Below are 17,939 nucleotides of genomic sequence, written 5' to 3'. Positions count from 1 at the left end.
TGGATTTGGCAGCGGATGGAACCATGGAAGCGGAAGTGGATCATAGGATGGGGGAGGGGGCGAAAATCCTGGGAGCCTTGAAGAATGTGTGGAAGTCGAGAACATTATCTCGGAAAGCAAAAATGGGTATGTTTAAAGGAATAGTGGTTCCAACAATGTTGTATGGTTGCGAGGCGTGGGCTATGGATAGAGTTGTGCGCAGGAGGATGGATGTGCTGGAAATGAGATGTTTGAGGACAATGTGTGGTGTGAGGTGGTTTGATCGAGTAAGTAACGTAAGGGTAAGAGAGATGTGTGGAAATAAAAAGAGCGTGGTTGAGAGAGCAGAAGAGGGTGTTTTGAAATGGTTTGGTCACATGGAGAGAATGAGTGAGGAAAGATTGACCAAGAGGATATACGTGTCGGAGGTGGAGGGAACGAGGAGAAGAGGGAGACCAAATTGGAGGTGGAAAGATGGAGTGAAAAAGATTTTGTGTGATCGGGGCCTGAACATGCAGGAGGGTGAAAGGAGGGCAAGGAATAGAGTGAATTGGAGCGATGTGGTATACCGGGGTTGACGTGCTGTCAGTGGATTGAATCAAGGCATGTGAAGCGTCTGGGGTAATCCATGGAAAGCTGTGTAGGTATGTATATTTGCGTGTGTTGACGTATGTATATACATGTGTATGGGAGTGGGTTGGGCCATTTCTTTCGTCTGTTTCCTTGCGCTACCTCGCAAACGCGGAGACAGCGACAAAGTATAATAATAATAATATAATATAATATATTATATATATATATATATATATATATATATATATATATATATATATATATTATGTATGTATGTATGTATGTTTTGGCTCTGAGTGAAACAAAGGTCAAGGGTAAAGGAGAAGAGTGGTTTGGTAATGTCTTGGGAGTAAAGTCAGGGGTTAGTGAGAGGACGAGAGCAAGGGAAGGAGTAGCACTACTCCTGAAACAGGAGTGGTGGGAGTATGTGATAGAGTGTAAGAAAGTAAACTCTAGATTGATATGGGTAAAACTGAAAGTAGATGGAGAGAGATGGGTGATTATTGGTGCATATGGGCATGAGAAGAAAGATCATAAGAGGCAAGTGTTTTGGGAGCAGCTGAGTGAGTGTGTTAGTAGTTTTGATGCACGAGACCGGGTTATAGTGAAGGGTGATTTGAATGCAAAGGTGAGTAATGTGGCAGTTGAGGGAATAATTGGTGTACATGGGGTGTTCAGTGTTGTAAATGGAAATGGTGAAGAGCTTGTAGATTTATGTGCTGAAAAAGGACTGGTGATTGGGAATACCTGGTTTGAAAAGAGAGATATACATAAGTATACATATGTAAGTAGGAGAGATGGCCAGAGAGCGTTATTGGATTACGTGTTAATTGATAGGCACGCGAAAGAGAGACTTTGGGATGTTAATGTGCTGAGAGGGGCAGCTGGAGGGATGTTTGATCATTATCTTGTGGAGATAAAGGTGAAGATTTGTAGAGGTTTTTAGAAAAGAAGAGAAAATGTTGGGGTGAAGAGAGTGGTGAGAGTAAGTGAGCTTGGGAAGGAGACTTGTGTGAAAAAGTACCAGGAGAGACTGAGTACACAATGGAAAAAGATGAGAACAAAGGACGTAAGGGGAGTGGGGGAGGAATGGGATGTATTTAGGGAAGCAGTGATGGCTTGTGCAAAAAATGCTTGTGGCATGAGAAGCGTGGGAGGTGGGCAGATTAGAAAGGGTAGTGAGTGGTGGGATGAAGAAGTAAGATTATTAGTGAAAGAGAAGAGAGAGGTGTTTGTACTATTTTTGCAGGGAAATAATGCAAATGAGTGGGAGATGTATAAAAGAAGAGAGGCAGGAGGTCAGAGAAAGGTGCAAGAGGTGAAAAAGTGGACAAATGAGAGTTGGGGTGAGAGAGTATCATTAAATTTTAGGGAGAATAAAATGATGTTTTGGAAGGAGGTAAATAAAGTGTGTAAAACAAGGGAACAAATGGGAACATCAGTGAAGGGGGCTAATGGGGAGGTGATAACAAGTAGTGGTGATGTGAGAAGGAGATGGAGTGAGTATTTTGAAGGTTTGTTGAATGTGTTTGATGATTGAGTGGCAGATATAGGGTGTTTTGGTTGAAGTGGTGTGCAAAGTGAGAGGGTTAGGGAGAATAATTTGGTAAACAGAGAAGAGGTAGTAAAGCTTTGCGGAAGATGAAAGCTGGCAAGGCTACGGGTTTGGATGGTATTGCAGTGGAATTTATTAAAAAGGGGGGTGACTGTATTGTTGACTGGTTGGTAAGGTTATTTAATGTATGTATGATTCATGGTGAGGTGCCTGAGGATTGGCGGAATGCGTGCATAGTGCCATTGCACAAAGGCAAAGGGGATAAGAGTGAGTGCTCAAATTACAGGGGTATAAGTTTGTTGAGTATTCCTGGTAAATTATATGGGAGGGTATTGATTGAAAGGGTGAAGGCATGTACAGAGCATCAGATTGGGGAAGAGCAGTGTGGTTTCAGAAGTGGTAGAGGATGTGTGGATCAGGTTTTTGCTTTGAAGAATGTATGTGAGAAATACTTAGAAAAGAAAATGGATTTGTATGTAGCATTTATGGATCTGGAGATGGCATATGATAGAGTTGATAGAGATGCTCTGTGGAAGGCATTAAGAATATATGGTGTGGGTGGCAAGTTGTTAGAAGCAGTGAAAAGTTTTTATCGAGGATGTAAGGCATGTGTACGTGTAGGAAGAGAGGAAAGTGATTGGTTCTCAGTGAATGTAGGTTTGCGGCAGGGGTGTGTTATGTCTCCATGGTTGTTTAATTTGTTTATGGATGGGGTTGTTAGGGAGGTGAATGCAAGAGTTTTGGAAAGAGGGGCAAGTATGAAGTCTGTTGTGGATGAGAGAGCTTGGGAATTGAGTCAGTTGTTGTTCGCTGATGATACAGCGCTGGTGGCTGATTCATGTGAGAAACTGCAGAAGCTGGTGACTGAGTTTGGTAAAGTGTGTGAAAGAAGAAAGTTAAGAGTAAATGTGAATAAGAGCAAGGTTATTAGGTACAGTAGGGTTGAGGGTCAAGTCAATTGGGAGGTAAGTTTGAATGGAGAAAAACTGGAGGAAGTAAAGTGTTTTTGATATCTGGGAGTGGATTTGGCAGCGGATGGAACCATGGAAGCGGAAGTGGATCATAGGATGGCGGAGGGGGCGAAAATCCTGGGAGCCTTGAAGAATGTGTGGAAGTCGAGAACATTATCTCGGAAAGCAAAAATGGGTATGTTTAAAGGAATAGTGGTTCCAACAATGTTGTATGGTTGCGAGGCGTGGGCTATGGATAGAGTTGTGCGCAGGAGGATGGATGTGCTGGAAATGAGATGTTTGAGGACAATGTGTGGTGTGAGGTGGTTTGATCGAGTAAGTAACGTAAGGGTAAGAGAGATGTGTGGAAATAAAAAGAGCGTGGTTGAGAGAGCAGAAGAGGGTGTTTTGAAATGGTTTGGTCACATGGAGAGAATGAGTGAGGAAAGATTGACCAAGAGGATATACGTGTCGGAGGTGGAGGGAACGAGGAGAAGAGGGAGACCAAATTGGAGGTGGAAAGATGGAGTGAAAAAGATTTTGTGTGATCGGGGCCTGAACATGCAGGAGGGTGAAAGGAGGGCAAGGAATAGAGTGAATTGGAGCGATGTGGTATACCGGGGTTGACGTGCTGTCAGTGGATTGAATCAAGGCATGTGAAGCGTCTGGGGTAATCCATGGAAAGCTGTGTAGGTATGTATATTTGCGTGTGTTGACGTATGTATATACATGTGTATGGGAGTGGGTTGGGCCATTTCTTTCGTCTGTTTCCTTGCGCTACCTCGCAAACGCGGGAGACAGCGACAAAGTATAATAATAATGATATAATATATATATATATATATATATATATATATATATATATATATATATATATATATATATATATTGTATGTATGTATGTATGTATGTTTTGGCTCTTAGTGAAACAAAGCTCAAGGGTAAAGGAGAAGAGTGGTTTGGTAATGTCTTGGGAGTAAAGTCAGGGGTTAGTGAGAGGACGAGAGCAAGGGAAGGAGTAGCACTACTCCTGAAACAGGAGTGGTGGGAGTATGTGATAGAGTGTAAGAAAGTAAACTCTAGATTGATATGGGTAAAACTGAAAGTAGATGGAGAGAGATGGGTGATTATTGGTGCATATGGGCATGAGAAGAAAGATCATAAGAGGCAAGTGTTTTGGGAGCAGCTGAGTGAGTGTGTTAGTAGTTTTGATGCACGAGACCGGGTTATAGTGAAGGGTGATTTGAATGCAAAGGTGAGTAATGTGGCAGTTGAGGGAATAATTGGTGTACATGGGGTGTTCAGTGTTGTAAATGGAAATGGTGAAGAGCTTGTAGATTTATGTGCTGAAAAAGGACTGGTGATTGGGAATACCTGGTTTGAAAAGAGAGATATACATAAGTATACATATGTAAGTAGGAGAGATGGCCAGAGAGCGTTATTGGATTACGTGTTAATTGATAGGCACGCGAAAGAGAGACTTTGGGATGTTAATGTGCTGAGAGGGGCAGCTGGAGGGATGTTTGATCATTATCTTGTGGAGATAAAGGTGAAGATTTGTAGAGGTTTTTAGAAAAGAAGAGAAAATGTTGGGGTGAAGAGAGTGGTGAGAGTAAGTGAGCTTGGGAAGGAGACTTGTGTGAAAAAGTACCAGGAGAGACTGAGTACACAATGGAAAAAGATGAGAACAAAGGACGTAAGGGGAGTGGGGGAGGAATGGGATGTATTTAGGGAAGCAGTGATGGCTTGTGCAAAAAATGCTTGTGGCATGAGAAGCGTGGGAGGTGGGCAGATTAGAAAGGGTAGTGAGTGGTGGGATGAAGAAGTAAGATTATTAGTGAAAGAGAAGAGAGAGGTGTTTGTACTATTTTTGCAGGGAAATAATGCAAATGAGTGGGAGATGTATAAAAGAAGAGAGGCAGGAGGTCAGAGAAAGGTGCAAGAGGTGAAAAAGTGGACAAATGAGAGTTGGGGTGAGAGAGTATCATTAAATTTTAGGGAGAATAAAATGATGTTTTGGAAGGAGGTAAATAAAGTGTGTAAAACAAGGGAACAAATGGGAACATCAGTGAAGGGGGCTAATGGGGAGGTGATAACAAGTAGTGGTGATGTGAGAAGGAGATGGAGTGAGTATTTTGAAGGTTTGTTGAATGTGTTTGATGATTGAGTGGCAGATATAGGGTGTTTTGGTTGAAGTGGTGTGCAAAGTGAGAGGGTTAGGGAGAATAATTTGGTAAACAGAGAAGAGGTAGTAAAAGCTTTGCGGAAGATGAAAGCTGGCAAGGTAGCGGGTTTGGATAGTATTGCAGTGGAATTTATTAAAAAGGGGGGTGACTGTATTGTTGACTGGTTGATAAGGTTATTTAATGTATGTATGATTCATGGTGAGGTGCCTGAGGATTGACGGAATGCTTGCATAGTGCCATTGCACAAAGGCAAAGGGGATAAAAGTGAGTGCTCAAATTACAGAGGTATAAGTTTGTTGAGTATTCCTGGGAAATTTTATGCGAGGGTATTGATTGAAAGGGTGAAGGCATGTACAGAGCATCAGATTAGGGAAGAGCAGTGTGGTTTCAGAAGTGGTAGAGGATATATGGATCAGGTGTTTGCTTTGAAGAATGTATGTGAGAAATACTTAGAAAAGCAAATGGATTTGTATGTAGCATTTATGGATCTGGAGAAGGCATATAACAAAGTTGATAGAGATGCTCTGTAGAAGGTATTAAGAATATATGGTGTGGGAGGCAAGTTGTTAGAAGCAGTGAAAAGTTTTTATCGAGGATGTAAGGTATGTGTACGTGTAGGAAGAGAGGAAAGTGACTGGTTCTCAGTGAATGTTGGTTGCGGCAGGGGTGTGTGATGTCTCCATGGTTGTTCAATTTGTTTATGGATGGGGTTGTTAGGGAGGTGAATGCAAGAGTTTCAGACAGAGGGGCAAGAATTTATTCTGTTGTGAAGAATTTATTCTGTTGTGGATGAGAGGGCTTGGGAAGTGAGTCATTTGTTGTTTGCTGATGATACAGCGCTGGTGGCTGATTGGTGTGAGAAACTGAAGAAGCTGGTGGCTTAGTTTGGTAAAGTGTGTGAAAGAAGAAAGTTAAGAGTAAATGTGAATAAGAGCAAGGTTATTAGGCTCAGTAGGATTGAGGGACAAGTCAATAGAGAGGTAAGTTTGAATGGAGAAAAACTGGAGGAAGTGAAGTGTTTTAGATATCGGGGAGTGGATCTGGCAGCGGATGGAACGATGGAAGTGTAAGTGAGTCACAGGGTGGGGGAGGGGGCAAAGGTTCTGGGAGCATTGAAGAATGTGTTGTAGGCAAGAACATTATCTCGTTTTTTTAGTTTGTTATAGCATTATTGAAAGGCTGTGATGCATTATGAAGGAATGAGTACCATGCCTCTGGTATGATTGATGATGAATGTAATGGTTACAAATGTTAGGGTAAAATAGAAATTAGAGTGTATGGTCATACATGCATCAATGGAAATTAATAATCTAAATGTGTGAGAGGCCCAGTAAAGGACTACAAGGCTTAATTTTGTCATACAATCTTTGCTACTTCCTTTGGATCTTTACCTTTATTTTCCCAAATCTTCATTCATAGTATTTTGCTACTCTTCTGCTTGTAGAAGAGTACTCTACTTTTTAAAATGACTTATTTTTTGTTGATTTATATAGTGTTCAATAAATTGAATACTTTGCTGTCATTATGCAAGAGCTTTCGTATTTCTGAAAAGTCCATAGATAATATGAATAAAGCTTTAAAGATTAGAGATTGGTGATTTATGACAGTGATATATAATCAATATGAAGAGGTTCTTATTTCCTTCCTCATGTTTTAGATTCCTTGGGTCATTTAGGAAGTCGGGGCTCCAAGGGTAATGCAGAGAAAATTGTTTCTGAGAAGAGGTCTAAGGTGCAGTTAAAGATGATTTGGAAGAAGGCTGTTTTTCAGCAGATTCTTCTCAATCGTTTTGAAAGAGAAAATCAGCGTCTTAGAGGTAAGCTAGCAAACTGATTCCATGAAGTAAATATATTTTTTATTTTATTTTGCTTTGTCGCTGTCTCCCGTGTATGTGAGGTAGCGCAAGGAAACAGACGAAAGAAATGGCACAACCCACCCCCATACACAATGTACACACACACACGCCCACACACGCAAATATACATACCTATACATCTCAATGTACACGTATATATACACACACAGACACATACATATATACCCATGCACACAGTTCACACTGTCTGCCCCTATTCATTCCCATCGCCACTTCGTGACACATGGAATACCATCCCCCTCCCCCCTCATGTGTGCGAGGTAGCACTAGGAAAAGACAACAAAGGCCCCATTCGTTCACACTCAGTCTCCAGCTGTCATGCAATAATGCCCGAAACCACAGCTCCCTTTTCACATCCAGGCCCCACACAACTTTCCATTGTTTACCCCAGACGCTTCACATGCCCTGATTCAATCCACTGACAGCACGTCAACCCCGGTATACCACATCGATCCAATTCACTCTATTCCTTGCCTGCCTTTCACCCTCCTGCATGTTCAGGCCCCGATCACACAAAATCTTTTTCACTCCATCTTTCCACCTCCAATTTGGTCTCCCACTTCTCCTCGTTCCCTCCACCTCCGACACATATATCCTCTTGGTCAATCTTTCCTCACTCATTCTCTCCATGTGCCCAAACCATTTCAAAACACCCTCTTCTGCTCTCTCGACCACGCTCTTTTTATTTCCACACATCTCTCTTACCCTTACATTACTTACTCGATCAAACCACCTCACATCACACATTGTCCTCAACCATCTCATTTCCAGCACATCCACCCTCCTGCGCACAACTCTATCCATAGCCCACGCCTCGCAACCATACAACATTGTTGGAACCACTATTCCTTCAAACATACCCATGAAGTAAATATATGGATGTTAAATTATATTGTATAATATCTTAAGATATATTAGTAAGTATTGTCTTTAAACATGAACTTTTGTTAATGTGACTACCAGTTTGTAATTATGAAATATTGGAAAAGATTTCTACTTGTTGGGCTCCATCTATCATACTTTCCTTGTTATTGTAGTTTTTTTATTTCTTGATATTGCTTACATTTACAGTTACGTCACTCAACTAATTTCATATGTTACAAAAGAATTTGCCTGTCACTAGAATATATGACTGAGTATTTTTAACAAAAGAAAGATCAGAGATGAAACAAGATGAAGGGTTTTCCTTAGAATGCTTGTGTTGCCTGCATGGTAACATTGAAGCATTGGTGTTGGAAGTGAAATAAGATTGAGTGGAAGATGTCAGAAACTTCTTTGGTAAATGTCATGACCAAAGATGGAATTATCTTCAAGTTAAGAGCCAAGTTATGTATCAAGTTAAACCTTAAGATTTTATGACATTAAAATCAGATAAGAACAATAAGTCTTATGTCATTCAGTTCTTTAGATGTTGGGAAATAACTTATATAAAGCATCATCGTCCAAAATGGAATTTTCTTTAGAATATGAGTTAGGGTAGGTTTCAGGTTAAACCTTTTTATGAATAGCATAGCACAAGCAAAATCCACACAATTGTTACAGGTTGTATGCTTCTTTAGAAGTAGGGAGACAACTGTTTTAAGAGTATATGAAACTACAAGTTGTGACCAAGGTTGATTTAGAGGTTAAAGTATGACTTCTGGTGATGGATGATAGACAATTACAACAGACAAGGCAGTTGCATGCTAAGGGAAGCCTTGAAATGAAGGATATGAAATATGGTGAGACCAAAGAGAGTGACTTCCACATCAGTGATATAGAGGGAGCAGGAATGGTGAACATTAAAAGGGTTCTCCTTTCACACACTCTCTCAAACTCAGATACCAACTTATGAAGTTTCTGACTTGAATCTGCCACCAGTGCATTGTCAACAACAAAAAGCAATGGATTCCCTTTCCAGGCCCCCCTCACCCCCTATAGATTACATACCTGCCCTTCTCTCCAAGACCCTTGCATTTATCTCCCTCTTATCCATGGTGACTTCACATTCCCTGCTGTAGACTCCCCTTCACCTAGAATCTCTCACTCTTCTGTCTCCCCACTCTCACACATTCCTTACTCTCTAGATAATAACTTCATTGCTTCTAATAGCTTTCCTCCCATGCCACATATTTGTAACACTTTCCACAAAGCATCTCTATCATGTTCTTTCTCCAAATTAATAAGTGCCACACACAAATCCTTCTGTATGTCTTAAGTATTTCTCATGCACATTGTCAAGAGCAAACGTGATCCATATATTCTCTACCTCTCCGGAAATCACATTGTTCCTCTCCATTCTGATGTTCTGTGTATGCTACTAACCTCTCAGTCATGATTTGTCCATATAATTTACTGGTTAGACTCAGTAAACATATACCTCTGTATTTTGTACATTCACCTTTGTCCCCCTAGCCTTTATACAATGGCACTGTACTTGCATTCCAATAATCCTTGGGCTTCTCACCATGATTCATACATCCATTAAAGATCCTCACTAACCAGTCAATTTGTGGAGAAGTCAGAATTTTTTTATGGTAATATGTTTTCATAAAGTGATGGTTTTAACCTGTTGATATTTGCAACAAACCTCTACTTAACTATCCATAGCTTATTTATGAAAGCATCTTTTGACATCTTTTCCATTAATGCTAACTTCTTTTACAGCTCACCAACAGGAAGTAGCGCTTCAGCGTGTGCGTTTGAATTATGAGGAAGAAGATATACCTGTTGAAGCTATACAAGCATGGCAGCTAATGCTTTCTAGACCTTTGGCCAGAATAGACTCTAACATCCTCCACAGTGGTATTAAACAAGGTGGATATTGTGCAACTGCTGTAAATGCACATATCATAACAAGTTTGGGACCCTCACATATATTTAATTTTAAAGTTTTTCCCTGTATTTTCTTTGGTTGACCTTAAATGGATTCAGTAATTGTCAGACAGTATGATATCATAACTGAAAATATCAAACTGTAAAGTAGATATAAAACATATGATTGATGTACAAAAAATCAGTGAAGTAAATATTTAACAAAAATAATAATCAAGAGATCGTGATGCCGAAATTGTTCTTTCCATGTAACTTGTTGACTGAGTGGCCCCTTATTTTTGTGCTATGTTACTTTGTTAGCTATATAATTTTTAATATTTTCCTATTGAACTTTAGGTGTCCCAAAATCTGTACGGGGAGAGGTTTGGCAATTGCTGATGCATCAGTATCTTGCTCAAAATCAGAAGCTTCAGCCTCAAATCCATGGTTACAACAAACCATATGAGAGTATGATCAAGGAGTTAACCTCACAACACCATGCAATACTCATCGATCTTGGTTAGTTTTCTCAGAAGTATGAGATGATTGCAAAATCCTGATGGATTTCTCATAAAGGAAGCACTTTTTGTTTGTTTTAACTCTTTTGTATTGATTATCTCTGTAGGAGGTAATATTGCAGCCTCAGATAGTAGAGTTAATTCATATCACCATGATTAAGGATCTTGAGTACATATTTTAACCCATTCACAACTATAGGCCTAAGACCTAGCACCCCTTCCCTTTGTGGGGAGTTTCAAAAATTTAGAAAGAAATATCTTGCATGTACTTGACAGTCAGCAGAGTACTTCCCATAATTACTCAAACTTTACAACATGTTTGAGAGCAGTTGTCTAAACCAGTGCTCTATAATTAAAGAGCATGGGTGTTGGCAGCAGGGTAGCACTGTCAAATGCACGAGTATACTAATGTGTTTTTCATCAACATATGAGGTTTACTTACTTTCATTACACCAGTTTAGTAGTATATATGACTGTTTGAGGTAGCTCATATGAACTTATATGATTATATATTTTGGATGAACGTTTGAAATTCAAGATAAGCGTTGCAACATGAGTGTAAGAGAGATGTTTGCCATAATCTTCATTTTTTTTTCTGAGGGTACTGCCTATTAGTAAAGGAATGTAACTGATGGGTGCAGGGCAACAAGCACTGTATTAGAATGCCAAAGGCCAACATTTGCTTTTGATGAAACATCTTATGCAGGAATGTTGAAACAGGCTCCATATGTGTACCTGATTAGTGAACAGAAAGTAAATAGAAACCCTTTGTTTGCCAGCTGCAGTGAAAGGGTTAAAACTGAAGATTACCGATTTAATGCATAGACTAGATGGAACTTTTTCAGAAAATATGGTCCAAGCAATCCATGAAGAAAGCTCTATTTTTTCTCCCAAGGTCGTACATTCCCAACGCATCCCTACTACATGCAGACACTTGGACCAGGGCAGCTTGCACTTTTCAATGTATTGAAAGCTTACTCACTCTTAGACAAGGATGTTGGCTACTGCCAGGGTCTCAGCTTTGTTGGTGGTGTACTCCTTCTTCATGTAAGTTGCTGTTAGTTGTTATATATTTGCTAGAAACTCATGATGAAAAGCAATTTTATCATATGATTTAGATTTAACCCAGCATAACCTTACAGTGGAGGATGGGATAGCAGTGTAAGTAGGAAATAAGGTATTCTTATTTTTCATTTTTCAAATTTTTTTTACTTTTTTTCTTTGTCAATCCATATCAGATATCTTTAGATACTTTATCCATTTGTGTAGCCCACGTCAAGGGTTCATATTTTGTTTTGTAACCTTTCTTTGTTTATAAAGCAGTATTTGCCCTGAGTCTTCTTGGTGATAATCCTTTTTTGCATTTGTATATAATCTCTAAATCTTTTGGAGATAGAAAATTTAGAGCTAGTGTTGTATAAAATATTCTCATTTTTCATCTTATTGCATATGTAATGTTTAAAAAAAAATTATATTAAGTTGACTTCCAAAGACATGAACCACTAACATTTTACATGATTTCATTCTTGTTTGCCACTTCATTCATTGGCAGGGCAGCACCAGGAATAGATGAAGAAAAGGCCTCATTTGCTCATATCCATTGTTTAGCTATTACATGTGCTGCATTGAAACCATGGTTCCTTATCCACAACCAAGCCCCATAGGTAGTAGTTGGTAGGCAGCCACCAACCAGGGAGGTATATTACTGGTTCTACCTGCCTGGGGATTGGTAGGGTTAGTGACGGCTACATAGTGAGTCATCACTTCAGTAGTTGTCAAGTTGCACTTTTTTGACCCAGGTAGCTGTCTTTTGTTTTTGTCTCACCTGACTTATGGACTGCTCATTAGCATCCTGTCCACAGATAAATAACCTCTCTGTCACACATAACACTTAACCACATAACTCACACAACAGTTTCTTCGTAAATCTAGATTTTTCCTGCAGAAAGTGTGTTGTAGTATGTAAGAATGGTAGACAGGAGCATTATGTTGAAACAATTGGTAGAAATAGTAAGTAGGAACATTAGCTAGAAGCATCATGTAGAATTAGTTGGTTGGAATGTTAGGCAGGAACATTAGTTGAACACATTAGGTAGAAGTAGTTGGTAGGAACATTAGGTAGGATCCTCTAAAAACACTGCACTAGAGTTGCCCTATGCCAGTTGCCTGTTAAAGGTGAGGCACTAAAGGCCAAAAAGCAGTTCTGGACTTCAACATTTATGGTAACACTTTTGCTGTGATCACCCCCATGAGGGATTTTGTAAAAGGAACAGGCATCAGAAATAGAGGTACATAGATAGATTGGCCCCCTATACCTTTCTGTGGTTTCCCTTGCTTTCTTCAAATGCCCTGGTTCACTCCCTTAACAGCACATCTAAGCAGTTCACTCCACCCTGTGCACACCTGTCACCCTTTTGCATGTTCATGCACCAAGTTTTTGAAATCTTTATCTTTTCATCTTTCCATCTCCATTTTCATATAGTAACTAATTCATGTGAAAAGAAAACTGCTCATTGTGCTATTATGCTGAGGTCAGACTTAAAAACAACAGCCTTAAGTCTGAAAATAGAATGCTTTTAAAGATTATACTTCTTGTCCTCTCTTTGAAATTTTAATGAATCTTTTTTTGTGGCTGTTGGCATCTCCGAGGTGTTTTATAGGATGTGGCACAGGACTCTGCGAACTAGATTTCTTTCCTATAACTTTTCAGGTTTTCTCTGTTCTCAAATGCATAGTTTTCTCTCCAGTCACCTCATGATGGTAGTAGGTGTTGGAGCAGTTTCTTGGTATAATGTACATGGTTATGTCCCACAGTGTTCTTATCCTTTAAAAAGCCTGTGCTATAGTCATTCTTCAGCTCTTATCTTAGTCACTCACATGCTGACAGTTCTACTCTACATTATACAGCTCAATTTCTTTCCCTCTTCTGTAGTACTTGTTCTTTTCCTTGCAGTGAAATGATCCTCAACATAATCCTCTCTTCATTAAGACTTTCCTTCCCTCTTCTGTAGTACTTGTTCTTTTTCTTGCACTCAAATGATCCTCAACATAATCCTCTCTTCATTAAGACCTATACAGAATCTGTGATTGGGAAGCTATATGCTGTTACTTTGTACTCCTATTTGTTATATATAAAAGCTGCTTTTAATTGAGTTGTTAAATGAAATTCTATGAATACATGTATGTTTGTATTTCTGTCATACATGTGTTTTATCCATTTTATGTGATTCAATTTACAGGTAGAAGAGGAGGCTGCCTATAATCTTCTGAAGCACTTGATGTATGTTATGGGTTGCCGACGACAGTATCGACCGGATTTAGTTGGTCTTCAGGTTAGTTCTTTTGGTGATAATACGTACAAGACACTCATCACTGCATCACTCATTTATTGTGTAAAGGAAGTGTTGAAGAAATATCATTACAACACAAACTAACTTTGAATTAGGTTATGCACAAGTATTATCATATTGCTTGAGGAAGCATGTAGAGCTGAAAGAAAATGTCAAATGGAGGTTCAATAGAGGTAGTATGTGGAGAAAAGTTAATGCTGTGAATTTCCTCTGGAAGGGAGATAGAAGAGGGGAGACTTTCATCACAATTTTCAGGTTTCTGAATGAAGCTGATATTGTTGAGAGATTATCTAAGGGTCATACCAAGAAACTAAACAAGACACATTGTGAACTTAAAGAGACATAAGAAACATTGAAAGAAGATGAGACTCATGGTTGAAGACAATACCAGATGAACCTAGAGTACATACTTATGCCAGAGAAGTTGCTACTGAAAATGTAGCATTATACATGAGGTAAGACAAGTGAGAAGATGAGATAAGGCAGTTGAGAGAAACATCATTCCCCAACATACTCGTCATGTGGTGAGCACAGCACGCTAGCTTTACACTAAGGCAAAATCTGGTCATTGGTACTCATATGTAGTTTACCACTCCCTTGGAACCGCATCCTCCTCCAGCAACATATTGGTTAATGTTTCAAGTGGTATGTAATGTACATCTGAATATTTCTTTAGCACATCCAGAAAAACTCTTTCAGAACCATGAACCTTGATTCAGTCATTGCCTTTAGTAGTCTTTTTATGTCTTATATAGCTATTTCCATGCCCTCCAAGACCTCTTCCCAATTTTCTTTGCAGATTTTGGGGCTATAATGTGTTCCACTGTGAAAATACTTGGGCTGGTCATTAGGCTTTTGTGCATGTCTTTACATTTATCCTCCACAGATTTTCCTGCTGCATCCCTTAGACAGGGCCAGAATAAAATCATTATGTTAAAACTAATAAAAATGCATAAGACAGAAATACATGAATGTTTGTTAACTGCTTTTAACCAACAATTTCCTGATGAACTCTTGGAAGAGTTTTTTCACAATATTCTTTGGTCTTCCTTATTTTGCTATACTCATTCCATGCTATGTTATACATGTAAAATGCTTCTTCATATCTGCTTTGTAGTGCATTTAAGGTTTTTTTCTTTTTGATATCTTTTATTGAATCATTTCTATTTTTTCTAGCCGTCCCTCTCTTTTTGAAGCTGTTTGAAGCAGACAGCATATGGAAATGTAAAAAGTTGTACAGTAAAAGATACTATTCAAGAGATGGGACCTCATGATTGTAAAACTCTCTCCCCTTACAGTGTATATAGGTAATTACGCACACACATGCAGCAGAGGTGGGACAAAACATGAAGAAGAGATATGATTATAGAAACTACACAAACCTTTACAATATCTTTGGTGACTGGCTGGGAAAGAGAATTCAATAGTGACTGGGAAAGAGAATTCAATAGCTAGATACTAGGGCTTTGTGATTAGAAATTATGTGAAATTTACAATGAAGGATTATGAATATTGGTACATCTAGCCTCAGATACAGAGTAAATGGAAGAAAAAGGAAAGAATGTTTTAATAGATGACGATAAGGAAAGGAGCTTCAAGTGAAGTTATAGATGGCACTCCAGCCAGCCAGCATTTGCAAGGTATAAGAGGGCAAGGAATGAGTGTATCAGGATGAGAAAGGAGGAACATAGAAACTTTGAAAAGAATACTTTGGTCATGATAGAAAATCCAAGATTTTTTCCACAAATCTAAGACTTTTTCAAAAATTCATTGGAAGTCATGTGTCAGTTAAAGGGCAGTTAATCAGGCTGTGGGATTCAAAGGATGATGTAAGGATATGTGAGGAATGGAGTAACAAGTTCAAAAGCCTTTTTACAATGGAATATGCCATAGTCTTAACAATGAAATGGAATAAGGAGGAGGTTTTTTTAGAGAATATTGAGATATCTTGAAAGACATTAACAGAACCCTAAAAGGTCTTGACCCTTACAAGGCTTCTGTTCCTGATGAAATATCACCACACGTGCTGAAGATTTGTGCTGGTATGCTAATTAATTTGTGCTGGTATGCTCTTAAAATACTGTTCTGGATGTCAGTGGAGAGAGGCAGAGTGCCAAGTGAATGGAAAGGGCATCTGTCATACCTGTCTACAAGAAAGAAGAAGGGGAACAGGCACTGAACTACTGACTGGTCTTACTGACTTGTGTGGTTGTAAGGTCCTGAAAAAGATAATTAGAGAGCAATTGGATGGCTTTCGGCAAAGGAGAAATTACCCAATTGAGAGGTAGCACAGTTTTAAGGAAAGGAGGTCAAGCGTAACAAGCCTCTTGGATTTGTATGTGAGAGTGAGCTGTGTGTTAGACAAAAGCTTTTAGGAGGCTGGATGTTTAGTTTGTATCTGGACTGCCATAAAGAATTTGACACTGTACCACACAGGAGGTTGATTAAAAGTTGGACCATAAGGCAGGAATGTGGGAGAAACTCTTTCAATGGTTTGAAGATTATCTTGGTGGAAGGGAATGAAAAATGCATGTCGGAGAAGCCTTCTCCAGATGGGCTAAGGTGACCAGTGGGGTGCCAAAGGGTTCTGTTGTGGAACCATTACTCTTCTAAATATTAGTATATGACATGGCTGAAGGTATAGTCTCCTACCTGAATATGTTTGTAGATAATGCAAATGTCATGAGAGAAGTGAAAAGCAAGAAGGATTGCATTACCTTACAAAGGCACCTAAATAGACTTCAAAGTTGGTCTGATACATGGTTAATGAAATTCAACCCAAGCACATGTGAAGTATTGAAATGGGACAAAGTGAAAGAAGGCCTTGGTATGATTATTATCTAAAGCCTCGGTATGATTATTATCTAGCAGAAAATAAACTGCAGGATTATGTGTGAAAAGGATTTGGGAGTTGACATCATCCTCAACATGTTACTAGAGTATCAAGGTAGGAGAACATTATGGAGACTGTCTTTTGGCATATATGAGGATAGCTTTCAGTTCATGGATAAGGAAATATTTAGAAAGCTGTTCATAAGGCCAAAGCAAGAATATTCTTCCAAAGAAATATGAAGAGCTAATAAAGAAGGTCCATAGGGGGGCAACAAAGATGGTACCAGAATTAAGTGAGCTTAGGTACAGGGAAAGTAAAAAGGCTTTAAATTTGCCCTCCTTGGAAGAGAGAAGAGAGGGATGACCTGACCACAGTCTTGTAAGTTTGTGAAATTGATTGATGATGTGGAACAGTGTACTGTTCTTTTAGAGACGTAGGGACAGAGCAACCCGAGGATGCATCATGAAATTGAGCAAGATGCTTGTTAGTAAAGAAATAGAGAAGTTCTATAGTATGAGAGTGGTGGGTGACTGTAATAGAATGACTGAGGACATGATTATTGCTGACAATATACATAGATTTAAGAATTTATATGATAATAAAGAATGTTTAAGACAGTGCCCCATGAATGTAAAACTTGCTCCCCATACAGTACAAGTGGATAATTAATGGCGGATGGACAGTTGATGTGACAATTATCTATCAGGATATAAGCTTTAGAATTTTGTGTGAGGAGGACTTAGGAGTCAAGATTGTCCCTTACCTGTTGCCAGATTCCCATAGTAGGAGAAGAGTAAAGGAGACAAACTGTCTTCTGGCAAATATCAGGATAGCTTTCAAGAATATGGATAAGGAAATATTTAGCAAGTTGTTCATATCCTATGTAAGGCCAAAACTAGAATATGCTTCTCAGGTTTGGTCACTGCACCTGAAAAAAGCTGAAAGAGCTAGTACATAAGGTCCAGAAGAGGGTAACAAAGATGGTACCAGAATAAAGAGATCTCTGTTATGGGGAAAGGCTGAAAGCAATCAGTTTTTAAGATCATACCAGTGGGGTTGCTTTGTAACTGTAAGTTGCCGAGGGCCATATTACATTTACCTATACGAAAGAAAATGATCTGTCATAATTTGCAAGCCATAGTCTTTTTATCTATAGCTGTGTCACTTAAGTTTTACAATTTATTAAAACTTATAAAGTAAAAATTGTAGTAGAATTGTGGTATATTGATAGAACATGTATATAAAGTGTTAGTAAGAATAACATTAACTTGCTGCATGTGGCTTTGAAATAGGATGGGATGTCTGGAAATGTGTAATTGTCTTCAC

The 17,939-nt window shown here is 39.0% G+C and overlaps 1 protein-coding gene across 1 annotated transcript in view; it reads left to right on the top strand.

The window, feature by feature from the left end:
- Window positions 1–17,939, top strand: part of plx (PTB_TBC1D1_like and TBC domain-containing protein plx) — a 108,791-nt gene that overhangs the window by 53,017 nt on the left and 37,835 nt on the right. Inside the window, exons 17-21 of the mRNA XM_071694664.1 lie at window positions 6,901–7,059; window positions 9,766–9,915; window positions 10,270–10,431; window positions 11,326–11,477; window positions 13,670–13,762. Coding sequence (XP_071550765.1) covers window positions 6,901–7,059; window positions 9,766–9,915; window positions 10,270–10,431; window positions 11,326–11,477; window positions 13,670–13,762 — 716 coding nt within the window. The remainder of the gene's footprint in view (window positions 1–6,900; window positions 7,060–9,765; window positions 9,916–10,269; window positions 10,432–11,325; window positions 11,478–13,669; window positions 13,763–17,939) is intronic.

This window comes from Panulirus ornatus, chromosome 57, assembly GCF_036320965.1.
Source record: "Panulirus ornatus isolate Po-2019 chromosome 57, ASM3632096v1, whole genome shotgun sequence".
NCBI classification, from domain to species: domain Eukaryota; kingdom Metazoa; phylum Arthropoda; class Malacostraca; order Decapoda; family Palinuridae; genus Panulirus; species Panulirus ornatus.
Note: the sequence above shows the minus strand (reverse complement) of the source record. Positions and strands in the feature narration are given on the sequence as shown.